The sequence below is a fragment of the Nematolebias whitei genome, chromosome 8, assembly GCF_014905685.2.
Source record: "Nematolebias whitei isolate Nwh7 chromosome 8, NemWhi1, whole genome shotgun sequence".
NCBI classification, from domain to species: Eukaryota; Metazoa; Chordata; class Actinopteri; order Cyprinodontiformes; family Rivulidae; genus Nematolebias; species Nematolebias whitei.
The window spans coordinates 52,204,349-52,218,521 of record NC_056505.1 but is presented as its reverse complement, the minus strand read 5'-3'; the positions used below and the strand labels follow the sequence as shown (position 1 = coordinate 52,218,521).

Below are 14,173 nucleotides of genomic sequence, written 5' to 3'. Positions count from 1 at the left end.
ACTGAACTTGAACTAGAACTGAAGTAGAACTGAACATGAAGTGAACTTGAATTGAACTTGAAGTGAACTAGAAATGAACTGAACTAGATTTGAACTTGAACTGAACTAGATCTGAACTAGAATTTGAATTGAACTAGAACTGAACTAGAAATTGAACTGAACTTGAACTGAACCAGATCTGAACTAGAACTAGAACTGAAATGAAATGAACTAAATCTGAACTTGAACTGAACTAGAACTGAACTTGAACTAGAACTGAACTAGAACAGAATTTGATCTAGAACTTGATCTAGAACTTGAACTAGAACTAGAATTGAACTGAACTAGAACTTGAACTAAACTAGAACTTGAAATGAACTAGATCTGAACTAGAACTAGAACTGAATTAGAAGTGAACTTGAACTATAATTGAAGTACAACTGAACTAGATCTGAACTAGAACTAGAACTGAACTTAAACTGAACTAGAACTGAACTAGAACGGAACTCGAGGTGAACTTGAAGTGAACTAGAAGTGAACTAGAAGTGAACTAGAATTGAACTTGAGATGAACTTGAACTGAACTAGAAATGAACTGAACTAGATTTGAACTGAACTAGAACTGAACTAGAAATAGAAATGAAAGTTGGTTACATACTGTAACCCCAGATTCTATGAGTATAGGCGTAGCCCTTTAAGGCTGTCACTGGTGGGTTTATCCATAGGTGCTCAGCGCTGCACTGAAAACTTTAGTCCATGCCCACCTGCTGTGTGTGGGCCTCACCCCCGGTCCGTATAAAATACGGTGAGATCAGGTAATCGGCTCCCAAATAGCTTTTTTCTTCAGCCATTTAGGAACCAGTGAGGCCCAGAGCTTAAAGTGTTACGCCTATACTCATAGAATCTGGGGTTACAGTATGTAACCAACAATCTATTTCATATAGGCTTCGCCCTTTCAGGCTGTCGCTGGTGGGTTAAAGGTGAAGCAGGATGTAGTCTATGCCTCACTGGGTCCATTCAGACACAACATGAAGCACCTGCCTGCACAAAAAAAACATTTCATCACTCAGCCTTCTGTGTGCATAATTACGCGCTGCGTAATTGGTGCTCCATGCACAGGAGCGCACCGGAGAAGATCTCTGGTGAGAAAAAAGGCTGAGATAGCAGACCTGCTGCTGTGAATATGATTAACGGAGGATACGAATTGTAACAGTGCAATGATGAACGGAGCAGACCAACATCTCCTCAGGATAAACCGGTTAATAACGATAAAATCATCAGTCATCAACTTGTGACTGATAATAAATATCACACACTGCGACTGCATGTAGGCAGGTGTGAGCTCAAAAGTGAGGCTCCATGAAACAAATAATCATTATGTCATAACCCTGAGAGCAGAATGGGTCATCGAGAAAGTAGAAACGTCACGTCGATAAAAACGAATAATTGAACATGGTGATGAGCAGGCAGCCGCCTTACAAATATTCTCCACTCTCATCCCTCCATGCAGAGCCATGGAGGATGAAAACCCTCTGGTGGAATGTGCTGAGATTCTCTGGAGGATCCAGTCCAGATGAACTGTAAACTTCAGAAATAGCCTCACACAACCAGTGTGAGAGGCACTGGGTGGATAGAGGACGTCCTGAAGAGCTGTCCCAGTAATGCATGAACATACACTGAAAGCGGCACAGTGCGACCGTGTCCACCACGTAACATGAAAAATGCGTGCATGGGACAGAAGGAGGTGAGATGTTGCTTCCTCCTCAGAATTATGAGGAAAAGGATAAAACCCATCCAAGGTTATCACTCTCGATCTGAATGAGCTTGTGATGCTTTTCAATTCAATTCAATTCAAAAATACTTTATTAATCCCAGAGGGAAATTATATGTCATCCTGGTTTCATTAATGAGTGGTTATAGATGCTGATGGCTGTGGGCAGGAAGGATCTCTTGTAGCGTCTGTCCTACAACGGATTTGAAGAAGCCACTGACTGAAGACACTTTGTTGTTGTATGACAGTCTGATGAAGAGAATGCTGAGGGTTGTCTATAATGTTCTTCATTTGATGAAGAATCCTTCTTTGTACAATCATCTCCAAAGGTTCTAGAGGAGTCCCCAGAACTGAGCCAGCTTTCTTTATGAGCTTGTTGATCTTTTTTAAGTCACTTGCTCTGGTGCTGCTACACCAGCACATGATGGCAGAAGAGATGGCGCTCTCTACAACAGACTTATAGAAGATATGCTGCATCTTGCTGCAAACGTTGAAGGACTTCAGCTTCCTCAAGAAGTACAGTCTGCTCTGTCCCTTCTTGTAGACGCTTCACTGTTGCATTTCCAATCCAGTCTGTTGTCCAGGTGAACTCCAAGGTATTTATACCTCTCCACCACCTCCACTTCTTCTTCCATGATGGAAATAGGGTTGGATCTGTTCCTGATTCTCCTGAAATCTACAATCATCTCCTTTGTTTTGTTCACATTCAAAATGAGATGATTGTTTCCACACCATGCCACAAAGCGGTCCACCAGTTCCCTGTACTCAGCTTCTTGTCCATCTCTGATACACCCGACTACTCCAGAGTCATCAGAATATTTCTGTAGATGGCAGGAGTCTGTTTTGTACTGGAAATCTGAGGTGTACAGAGTGAAAAGGAATGGTGAGAGTACAGTCCCCTGTGGTGCTCCTGAGCTACTGACCACCTGGTCAGACACACAACCCTTCAGTCTCACAAACTGTGGTCTGTTTGTCAGGTAGTCTTTGATCCAGGTGATTGTTGAGGCCTCCACCTGAGTCTTCTGGAGTTTCTGACAAAGCAAATCAGGCTGGATTGTGTTAAATGCACTGGAGAAATCAAAGAACATGACTCTCAAAGTGCTGCCTGCCTTTTCTAGATGACGGTGAGTTTGCTGAAGCAGGTGTATGATGGCATCTTCAACTCCAAGTCCACGCTGATAAGCAAACTGCAGTGGGTCCTGATATGTGCTTGTTTGTCTAGTCAGGTGGGTCAGCAGAAGTCTCTCTAGGACCTTCATGATGTGGGATGTCAGGGCAACAGGTCTATAGTCATTGAGGACTCATGGGTGAGTTTTCTTTGGTACTGGAACAAGGCAGGATGTTTTCCACAACACTGGAACCTTCTCCTGGGTCAGGCTAAGGTTGAAGAGGTGCTGCAGAACCCCACAGAGCTGCTCTGCACAGACCTTCAGGACTCTGAGACTGACGCCATCTGGACCTGCAGCCTTATTCTGGTTCAGTCTCTCTAGCTGCTTCCTCATCTGACTTCTGGAGATGCAGAGGGGGGAGGCAAAGGAGGTATCAGCATCTTCTGATTTGGTTGAAGACCAATAAGTAGAAGAAGGGTTCATGACTGAGGTGGTAGATACAATATTTGAGGTGTGACAGGACAGCCTTGGGTCAATGGAGGGTGGTATGTCTGTTTGGCTGTGGGCAAGAGAGGAGGATGCTGAGCTTGTTCCTGAACTGAACCTATTGAAGAATGTGTTCAGTTCATTGGCTCTGTCCAGGCTTCCATCCTTCTGATCCTCCTTCTGCTTGAAGCCTGTGATCTGTTTCATCCCTGACCACACCTCTCTGATATTGTTCTGTTGAAGCTTGCTCTCCAGCTTCTTCTTGTACACCACCTTGCTGTTTCTTATCTTGACTTTTAGTTGCTTCTGTGTGCTCCTCAATAATTTCCTGTCTCTCTCCCTGAAGGCTCTTTTTTTCTGGTTTAGCAGTTCTTTCAGGTCAGTGGTAATCCAGGGTTTGTTATTGGGGAAGCATATCACTGTTCTGGTGGGGATGGTGTTGTTTACACAGAAGTTTATATAGTTGGTTACACACTCAGTCATGGCATTGATGTCCTTTCCATGTGGCTGGCACAGTGCATCCCAGTCTGTAGTTTCAAAACAACCCCGCAGGGCTTCTTCAGCTTCCGTTGACCATTTTCTCACTGTTCTCTTTATTGCAGGTTGCCTCTGAACAAGGGGTTTATATTTTGAGCAGAGAAACACAAGATTGTGACCTGATTTGCCAAGAGGGGTCTAGCTTTAGCGATGTATGAATCCTTGACATTTGCATAAAACAAGTCCAGCATTTTGTTTTCTCTGGTAGAGCAGCTGACAAACTGTTCGAATGTCGGAAGTGTAGCAGAGAGAGAGGCATGATTAAAATCCCCAGATATTGCAACAAACGCACTAGGGTGTTGTGTCTGTAGCTTAGCAACCTCGGAGCTGATGACATCACATGCAGTCTCGGTAACAGCATTGGGTTGAATGTAAACAGTTGCCAAAATAACACTGGTGAACTCTCTTGGCAAATAATATGGATGACAACTCACTGCTAACAGTTCAATATCTGGACTGCAGAGACGATGTTTCACAGTAACATGTCCAGGATTACACCATCTGTTGTTCACAAGCACTGCCAACCCACCTCCTTTCCTTTTGCCACTCCTCTTTAAATCTCTTATCTGCTCGTATGGTCAGAAAGCCTGGCAAGGAAACGCTGGAGTCGGGGATATGATCCTGCAGCCATGTCTCAGTGAAACTCATAACACTACATTCCCGATACTCTGGATGGGTCCTTGTTAGGGCTTGAAGTTCGTCCAACTTGTTTCCCAGCGATCTCACATTGCCCATCATGATCGATGGAAGAGATGGTTTAAACTACATTCTTCTCTCTTTTTCCCTCTTCTTTGCTCCTGCTCTGCATCCACGACACCTCCTTTTCAACTCATTTGGGATTTGAGGCTGTAGTTGAGATATTATTTGAGCTTTGGAGATGTTAATCAGCTGCTCCCGGTTGTAAAAAACCTTGTTGTTATGGTTACACATCATAACAAATGTCCAAAAGTAAAGATATTTCTGTAAAAATCCTTCCAGCTGCACAGCATCCGACACCAGAGGAAATAATCATCCAAAAAAAGTGATTTATATCCAGAAAAAAGAGGAATTAAAGTTTTCAAAAGTAATATCTCAGAATGAAAGTAACAGAGCTACTCCAACATGCAGCCACCTTGAGCGGCGCAATTCTAAAACTTTCAGAACAACTTTTTTATTTCAGAGCAGGGTTAAAACGCAGTACAGCTGAACTGCCATCAGCTTGAATTCTGAGACATGAGGGAGTAACAGAGAGAGCAGACAATCATTCACTCTCTTTACCGATGTCAGAACTAACAGCAGGGCTGTTCTATTTCGTATAAGCTTCGCCCTTTAAGGCTGTCGCTGATGGTTTATCCCATTATGCAGAGCATTACACTGAGCGACAGCCTTAAAGGGCTACACTTATACTCATAGAATCTGGGGTTACAGTACGTAACCGTTTTAAATGACAAAAATTTAAGTAAAACCTGATCTAAAAACTCAGAATGAGCTTTGATCAGAGCATGCATGACCATCATTAGGTCTCACTGTGAAGCTAATGGACGTGACACTGGTCTGTGTCTCCGTACACCTTTCAGGAAACGCTTCATCAACGGGCAATTATGAACTGTTTTGTCACCAAAGCCCGAGTTGTGACAGGAAGAAATAGCTGCAGCATAAGTTTTAATTGTGCTGAACGCTAGATCCCTGTCCATCCGCTGCTACAGAAAGGACAGCATGCCACCTAGTGGTCATGAGATGGTATCCATGCCTTTCTTTGTGCACCAGCACTGAAAAAACTGTCCACTTGATGTGTGCAGCGTTGTGGTGGAAGCAGCTCGTGCGCCCTGAACGTACGCACCACATCCTGTGGGAGGCTCATCTTTTCTAAACAGATCTGTTCAGCAGACAGACCCAAAGATGCTGACCTATTCTGGGTAACTCATGATCGCGCTTCCTTCCTGGAGGAGAGCCTGGACAGGATGGCTTTAAACTTCTTAAGTTTCAATGAAAAGAAGTCTGAAGTCATGTTGTTCCCTCCCAATGACACGATCACAAACCACTGCATCGACCTTTCCACTCTATCCTTGTCAGAAAAACAAACAGTCACTAATCTGGGAGTGATAATGGACCCTTCCCTGAAACTTAACAATCATGTAAACATGATTGTTAAATCATGCTTCTTCCAACTGAGGTGGCTGTCTAAACTGAAGCCCATATTGTCCAAAAATAACCTGGAGGCAGTAATACATGCATTCATTACATCTAGGCTTGATTACTGCAATTCACTCCTTTTTGGTATCAGTCAGACCTCCATTGCATGACTACAACTGGTCCAGAATGCAGCAGCCCGATTTTTAACCAGTACAGGCAAAAGAGAGCACATTACACCAGTTTTGGCCTCACTGCACTGGTTACTGTTTCACCTTTGAATCCAGTTCAAAATACTCCTGTATGTCTACAAATCGCTGAACAGTTTCGCCCCCCCATCTCTCTGATCTGCTACAACCGTATGTCCCACAACGCCCCCTGAGGTCAGTGGACCAGTTGCTCCTCACAGTTCCAGGGACTCGTCTTAAGCGCAGAGGTGACAGGGCCTTCTCTGTAGCAGGACCAAGACTTTGGAACGAGTTACCTCTGCTTGTCAGACTGGCCCCCTCCCTCTCGGTTTTCAAATCCCATTTAAAAACTCACTACTATTCAGTAGCTTTCAACACCAGATGATCTGTGTTGTGAACCTGTATGCTCCACACAGGTTTGTTGTCATATTTATTATCTGCATCGTTTTTATGTCTATTTTTCATTTACTTCATTTTGTATATTGATTCATGTATTGTCTGTTGTTCTGTCTGTACAGCACTTTGGTTGGCCTTGTAGCTGTTTTAAGTACTCTATAAATAAAATGGTATGGTATGGTAAGTTATGGTACTATGCTGCAGGGTTTGACACAGCGGAGCTGGGTTTGACACTGAGGAGCTGATAGAGCTTCGGCTCTCAGCTGTGATAAACGGCTCTCATTGTAGTTGAGTTTAGCTCCACTTTCAGATAAACAGTCATCTGGGACGGACGAATGGAAGTTTTTCCCAGTTTATAGAAACCCCAGGTTTAGCAGGTGTAACACTAGTGTTTTGGGCTGTGCGACAGCTTTCTAACTGGACCGAGCTAATAAGAGCAGATCGTCCAGATAAAAAGATTTTTCATTCCTGCCATGTGGAACGACTGCAGAGCCATCTCCACACATTTCGAGAATGTGCGTGGGGTGTTTCAGAATGATGGAAATGTGAAAATATGCGCTCTTCAGATCTATGGAAGTGAAAACCAGTCGTTCTGGTGAAGTTCTCCAGCAGCTGTTTGTCAGCATGTGGAATTGTGATCGAATTGCTGAACACGAACAGGTTAAGAATGGGTCTCATCCCTCCGATTATTTTTTATCAGAACCAGGAAGTAGTGGGAGGGAAAAAAAAGTATTTTCCTCTTTGTTGAGAACTCTGGAAATCACATTTTTTACCAGGAATTTCTGAACTTCTGACTGGAGAGACGAGCTCTGTTCTGGAGAAGAAGGAACCATATCTATAATACCTCTGAACGGTGGGGGTTGAGCTGCGAACTGCAGCATGTAACCCCTTCTGATCAGATGGTCCGTCCATCTGTCCAGGGAACACACTCGCTGCCACTCTGAGTAGCACTCGGAGAACGGGCATGCATTTGTGTTGTGTCATGTTTCTCATGAACGTCAACCAGACTAAAAAATCCTTACTGCCATCACTCACTCCGGAGATTCTCCGGGGGAATCCAATGGGGGTTCCGACAGAAAAAAGGGCTGTATGTGTGCCTCTGTGCTGAGCCCAGGCTGCGGTCTCACATAGAGCTGAGGTGAGCCGGCGCGCACCGAGAGGAGGCGTGAGCGCTTTCTGAGGGAGACGCCGTTTCGGTGGAGGCTGCAGCTGTCGTGGAGAAACACGTTTACTCCCGCTGCGCTGTGAGTGGGCAGAAAACAGCAGAGATTAAAAACGTGCTCTGGCTGAAAAACAATGGATTTTACTGGACTCGGTCTACTGAAAAAACGTGATTTTAGCTGACATGGCAGACAAGTGTTTTGTGATATTTACTGAACTGTGGTGCCATTTAAAATGCTGTTTAGAGGTTACTGGCTCGTTTTATGTGGGGAATGTGTGAGGAAAGGTAGCTGACAGATCAGCTGATCTGACAGTCTCAGATGAACAACTTTACTTTCAGAGGTGTTTCTGTTTTATATCAAAAACATACATAATCAAAAAACGCATACCTTCCCCTCAAGGATCTGTTAACTGGTGGAGGGGGCTGGCGGAGGAGTGGGGCATGAAGTCACTGCTGCAGCTGTGGAGCACCTCTGGTGCTGTTGCTGGCCAAGGTGGTTCCTCCAGCGGCCGGAGGGGCAAATGGGCTGTAACGTCACCAGATGGTTTACAGTCTCTGAGACCTCCTCGGACCTCTGCGATTCCTCAAGGATGGTCCTGAAGTTGGCCCCGAACAGTGCCTCTGGAGTGACGGGGAAAAAAACACAGATCGGTAAAACCCTCCACTTTGGAGATGGACATGAAGGTGGAGACGGATGTCTTCAGCTTGCCGGCCCAGCTGCAGCCTCGTTCCAGTGTGATGTCACAGCTGGACAGCGAGGCCAGATGGGGTCAGGGCGACGAGCGGGGGCAGAGCCAACCTTGCCGCCAGATCATCCGATCAGGGTGGAGGGAGGCGAGGGATGGAAAGTCCCTTGTGTTAACATCCTCCTGGATTATGCCAGGCAGCTCTGAGAGGAGGGCGCCGATGGCTGGGAGTGGTGTGGTCACCGATGTGGGAAGATCCGAGGTGGCTGAGCATCCGCTCGGCCACTTGTCTTCCGTCACTACGCTCTCCAGGAGGGAAGGGGCAGCTCCGCATCGCCTTTCTCGGAGGAATCATTCAATTCACAGCGTGACTCTGCGTCAAAGAAGGCGGTGGCGTCGTCCCACGCATAGCATCCCGCCACAGAAAAAAACACTCAGCAGAGCTGCTGCCAACATTGCCTTTTTCGAGGGAATCATCCAATTTACCTCGAAAAAAACTCGTTAGAAAAGGCGGTGGCGTCGTCCAGCAAGTAGCGGCCCTCCATGGAAAAACATTCGGCGGGGCTGCTGCTAACATCGCCTTTTTGAGGAAATCATTTGATTACCGTGAGGAAAACACACATTAGAAAAGGCGATGGCATCGTCCCAACGGGTAGCGGCCCGTCACAGAAAAGCACTCCACTGTGCTTACCTTGAACAAGGCTGTTCGTCTGCTTCTCCTCGGGGTGGAAGTGCTCACCGGGACGGCAGGAGGTTGACAAGGCAGAGACCCAGGCATCCTTAGCAAAGGTTGTGCCAGTCAAAGCTGGACAACTTTTTCTTCTTCGTTCTTTTGACAGTGCTAGCTAGCTGGCTGAAGAAAAATTAGGGAGCCGATTACCCAGTCTCACCATAATTTATACAGACCGGGGATGAGGCCCACACACAGCAGGTGGGTGTGGACTAAAGTTTTCAGTGCAGCGCTGAGCACCTAAGGATAAACCCACCAGCGACAGCCTTAAGGGTCGAAGCCTATATGAAATAGAACTAGAAATGAACTGAACTAGAACTTGAACTGAACTGGACCTGACCTTGAACTTGAACGGAACTAGAACTGAACTAGAACTGAGCTAGAACTAGAAATTAATTGAACTAGAACTGAACTAGAACTTGAACTGAACTAGAACTTGAACTAGAAATGGAACTAGAACTGAACTAGAAATAAAACTGAACTAGAAATTAACTGAACTAGAAATGAACTGAACTAGAACTGAACTAGAACTGAACTAGAACTAGAATGAACTGAACTAGAACTGAACTAGAACTTGAACTAGAACTGAACTGAACTAGAACTAGAAATGAACTAGAATTGAACTAGAAGTTGAACTACTGTATTCCTACTTCAGTTTTTCACTTATCGTGGGTGTGGTCCTTAACACCCGTGATAAACGAGGACTATGTATCTTTATATTGTAGAAACTGGATTCCAAAAAAGTTGGGACACTAAACAAATTGTGAATAAAAACTGAATGCAATGATGTGGAGGTGCCAACATCTACAAACCGGATTCCAAAAAAGTTGGGACACTAAACAAATTGTGAATAAAAACTGAATGCAATGATGTGGAGGTGCCAACATCTAATATTTTATTCAGAGTAGAACACAAATCACAGATCAAAAGTTTAAACTGAGAGAATGTATAATTTTAAGGGAAAAAAATCTGTTGTTTCCAAATTTCATGGCGTCAACAAATCCCAAAAAAGTTGGGACAAGTCCATTTTTACCACTGTGTGGCATCCCCCCTTCTTCTTACAACACTCAACAGACGTCTGGGGACAGAGGAGACCAGTTTCTCAAGTTTAGAAATAGGAATGCTCTCCCATTCATGTCTAATACAGGCCTCTAACTGTTCAATCGTCTTGGGCCTTCTTTGTCGCACCTTCCTCTTTATGATGCGCCAAATGTTCTCTATAGGTGAAAGATCTGGACTGCAGGCTGGCCATTTCAGTACCCGGATCCTTCTCCTACATAGCCATGATGTTGTGATTGCTGCAGAATGTGGTCTGGCATTATCGTGTTGAAAAATGCAGGGTCTTCCCTGAAAGAGATGACGTCTAGATGGGAGCATATGTTGTTCTAGAACCTGAACATAGTTCTCTGCATTAATGGTGCCTTTCCAGACATGCAAGCTGCCCATGCCACAAGCGCTCATGCAACCCCATACCATCAGTGATGCAGGCTTCTGAACAGAGCGTTGATAACAACTTGGACTATCCTTGTCCTCTCTGGTCCGGATGACATGGCGTCCCAGTGTTCCATAAAGAACTTCAAATTGTGACTCATCTGACCACAGAACAGTCTTTCATTTTGCCACACTCCATTTTAAATGACCCCTGGCCCAGTGCAAACGTCTGAGCTTGTGGAGCTTGCTTAGAAATGGCTTCCTCTTTGCACTGTAGAGTTTCAGCTGGCAACAGCGGATGGCACGGTGGATTGTGTTCACTGACAACGCTTTCTGGAAGTATTCCTGAGCCCATTCTGTTATTTCCTTGACAGTGGCATTCCTGTTTGAGGTGCAGGGACGTTTAAGGGCCCGGAGATCACGAGCATCCAGAGTTTTATGGCCTTGACCCTTACGCACAGCGATTGTTCCAGATTCTCTGAATCTTTTGATGATGTTATGCACGGTTGATGATGATAACTTAAAAGTCTTTGCTATTTTACGTTGGGTAACACCATTCTGGTATTGCTGCACTATCTTTCTGCACAACAATGGTGGAATTGGTGATCCTCTTACCATCTTTGCTTCTGAGAGACACTGACCTCTGAGAAGCTCTTTTATACCCAATCATGTTGTCAATTGACCTAATAGTGTTAATTAGTCTTCCAGCTGTTCATTATATGCTCAAATTCCCTTTTCCAGCCACTTATTGCTACTTGTCCCAACTTTTTTGGGATTTGTTGACACTGTGAAATTTTGAATCAACATATTTTTCCTTTAAAATGTTACATTTACTCAGATTAAACTTTTGATCTGTCATCTATGTTATATTACGAATAAAATATTGACATTTGTCATCTCCACATCATTGCATTCAGTTTTTATTCACAATTTGTTTAGTGTCCCAACTTTTTTGGAATCCGGTTTGTACATACAGTATATAAGCCACTCTTATACACAAGTGCAGCTTATATATGTACAACTTTTATTCTTATTTTTTAATTTAGTGTGTGCGGTTTATATTTGGGTGCTCTCTACAGACCGGCTATTACGGTAGTGCAGATTGATGTAGATTGAGTGAAATATTCCTTTAAGATGCTGTTAACATCCTGGATTTGATTCAGTTTTGAGTCCTCTTCATTATTCTCTCCACTTTGTTTCTGTTATAAGACTTTATTCTGAAGTCTGAACACAAACTTTCTACTTGCCCACAAGACATGTCACATCAGACACATTCATTGTGTGATGTATTTGTGTCATTTGATTGATCACTTTTCTCTTCCTGCTCAGGCTAAGGGCTTCAAACAGACATCTCAGAAAGTTGCCCGTGCCTACTGGTGGAAGAACGTGAAGCTGATCATAGTCATTGTGGTCATTGTGGTCATCATCATCCTCATCATCGTGCTGTTGGCCACTGGAGTGATTCCTGTCAGCCAGCCTGTGGGTCCAGTTGCTCCTACCACCAAGCCCTGAAGAACACATAGGATGTCCACAGTGTCTTCAATGCTCACCACTATTGCACAGGATCCTAAATAATCTATTGACTCTCAACAAATCACTTTAGTCTTGAAAATATTTAAATGTTTCTCATTTTCTTCTGGTTACTCTAATCACTTTAATGGCACAAACCTGTGACATTCAGCTAAACACTTTTTTAAATTGGTCTTTGAACTAAATTCTCTGATGTCCTTGTTTGATTTCCCTCTGGAAGGACAGCAGTATGAGCACAAAGTGCATGTGACTTGCTCACACTGAATCTGTACTCATGTAATTTGAAATGAAATCCATTTGTCCCAAAATGAATTTCACCAAATTGAAATTGAATTTAATGGTTTGGAACTGTATTTCGTTGTTTTGAACATTCGGTTAGATTACTTTCATTTTCAGTTCTATCATTCAGTTTTTTGTCACACATCTGGATCATGTGCACTGCACTGCTCCAGCTCCAAATACGCCGTAAAGGAAGTTTTCATCTTGTCTGGTGTTTGACCTTCGCTCTGCTGCATTACTGCCTCCTGGAGAGAGAAGCCCACGCCTAGCGTCCACCGAAGTGAAATGTAAATCTGTCGGTCTGCGTTCAGTTACTCCGGGGCTTTCTCAAAGACTTAGATGTGTGACACAAAAAACTGAATGTTGGAAATTAAACTGATTAATAGAACTGAAAATGAAAGTAATCTAACTGAATGTTCAAAACAACGAAATACAGTCCCAAACCAGTACATTCAGCTTCAGTTTGGTAAAATTCATTTTCAAACCAATGGAATTAATTTCAAATGACTACACAAATTCAGTGTGAGCAAGTCACATGCACTTTGTGATGGCACAAGTTTGTGCTCATACACCAGTCTCAGGTTTGTCCTTAACTGGTCCCCATCATCTTTGTGCTGAGTTTGTAGACTGAAGGATGTTCACTCCTTCACTCTCTTTACTTCACCTGTGCATGCCTTACAAAAACCAACTGTAAAGCTGAAACTGGTTATTACACATGTGCAGCCAGATGCTGAATGTTGCCTTTTTGCACAGATTAGTCCATGAACTGTTCACGTGTAGGGCTGTTCCTCATGGTTACTTGTGAACTTAGTGCAGGTGGAACAGATTTGGAGACTTTTTTTTTACAGCAGAGCAGTCAAGTGTGTTGCTGTTCAACAATGTGTGTTGAGTGCCACCAGGACCAGGACCAGGATCAGGACTGAACATCAGGCTGTTTGGCTCATGATGGATACATGGAACCAATAACAGAAAGTTAGTTGTCAGCTGAGAAGTTGTGAAATGCTGGAAGGCGACACAAAGTTTAGTCTTTTTTTTTCCAACACATCTATTTTTAGTAGAGAATTAAACGGACCATCAGTGCTGGGCTCATAAAACCTTTACTGTAGCATCAGGATCCTCAGCCGATCAGCTGACAGACCTTATGAAGAGCCACCTGCTGGCCTCATCACAACCACTTTAATACATTTCTAAACATTCAAACCATTATTATTTTTCAGAACACCCGTTTGAACAAAGTTTTTTTCCTCACCTCATTTTACTGTTACAGTGACTTCCTTTACTCCAGACGTCACAAAGTTTCTACATAAGCTGTGTATAGTCACATTCACACTGAAAGGTTTTTTCTCTTGGAAGCTACTAAGTTATTGCTTTATTTTATTCTATTATAAGTTTAATCAAATATTTTAAAGGCATTCTATCAAATGTTACAGTTCACATTCTTGACTGTCATTTTTTAGCTGATGGGACAAACAAGAGGGTGTGTTGGAACAAATCCTTCATTATGGTTTTATTTTCTACGTGCTTCTGGCACGCTGTTGATTTTGACTGATGCCTGATTACTGCTGCATTAATCTAACGGTTGAAATTCAATATTGCTGCAGAGAAAATGTGTAAAGTGGTTATTTCTTTAGATTGTCTTGGGTTTATTGTGTTTAATGGTTTTAATGGTCTAATGAAATAAATAGTATTTACTCCTACTGTGTTGTCATGTGCCTGTTTCACAGCTGTTGTCAGTGTATTATGAAATTCTTTATCAAAGGGTTCGTGAACGATCGGCACCA

The 14,173-nt window shown here is 43.5% G+C and overlaps 1 protein-coding gene across 1 annotated transcript in view; it reads left to right on the top strand.

Annotated features, from left to right (window-relative positions):
• vamp8 (vesicle-associated membrane protein 8 (endobrevin)) overlaps nt 1-12,142 on the top strand; it is a 35,497-nt gene extending 23,355 nt beyond the window's left edge. The window contains exon 3 of the mRNA XM_037680653.1: nt 11,913-12,142. Coding sequence (XP_037536581.1) covers nt 11,913-12,095 — 183 coding nt within the window. The 3' untranslated portion in view covers nt 12,096-12,142. The remainder of the gene's footprint in view (nt 1-11,912) is intronic.
• Nucleotides 12,143-14,173: the final 2,031 nt, after the last annotated feature.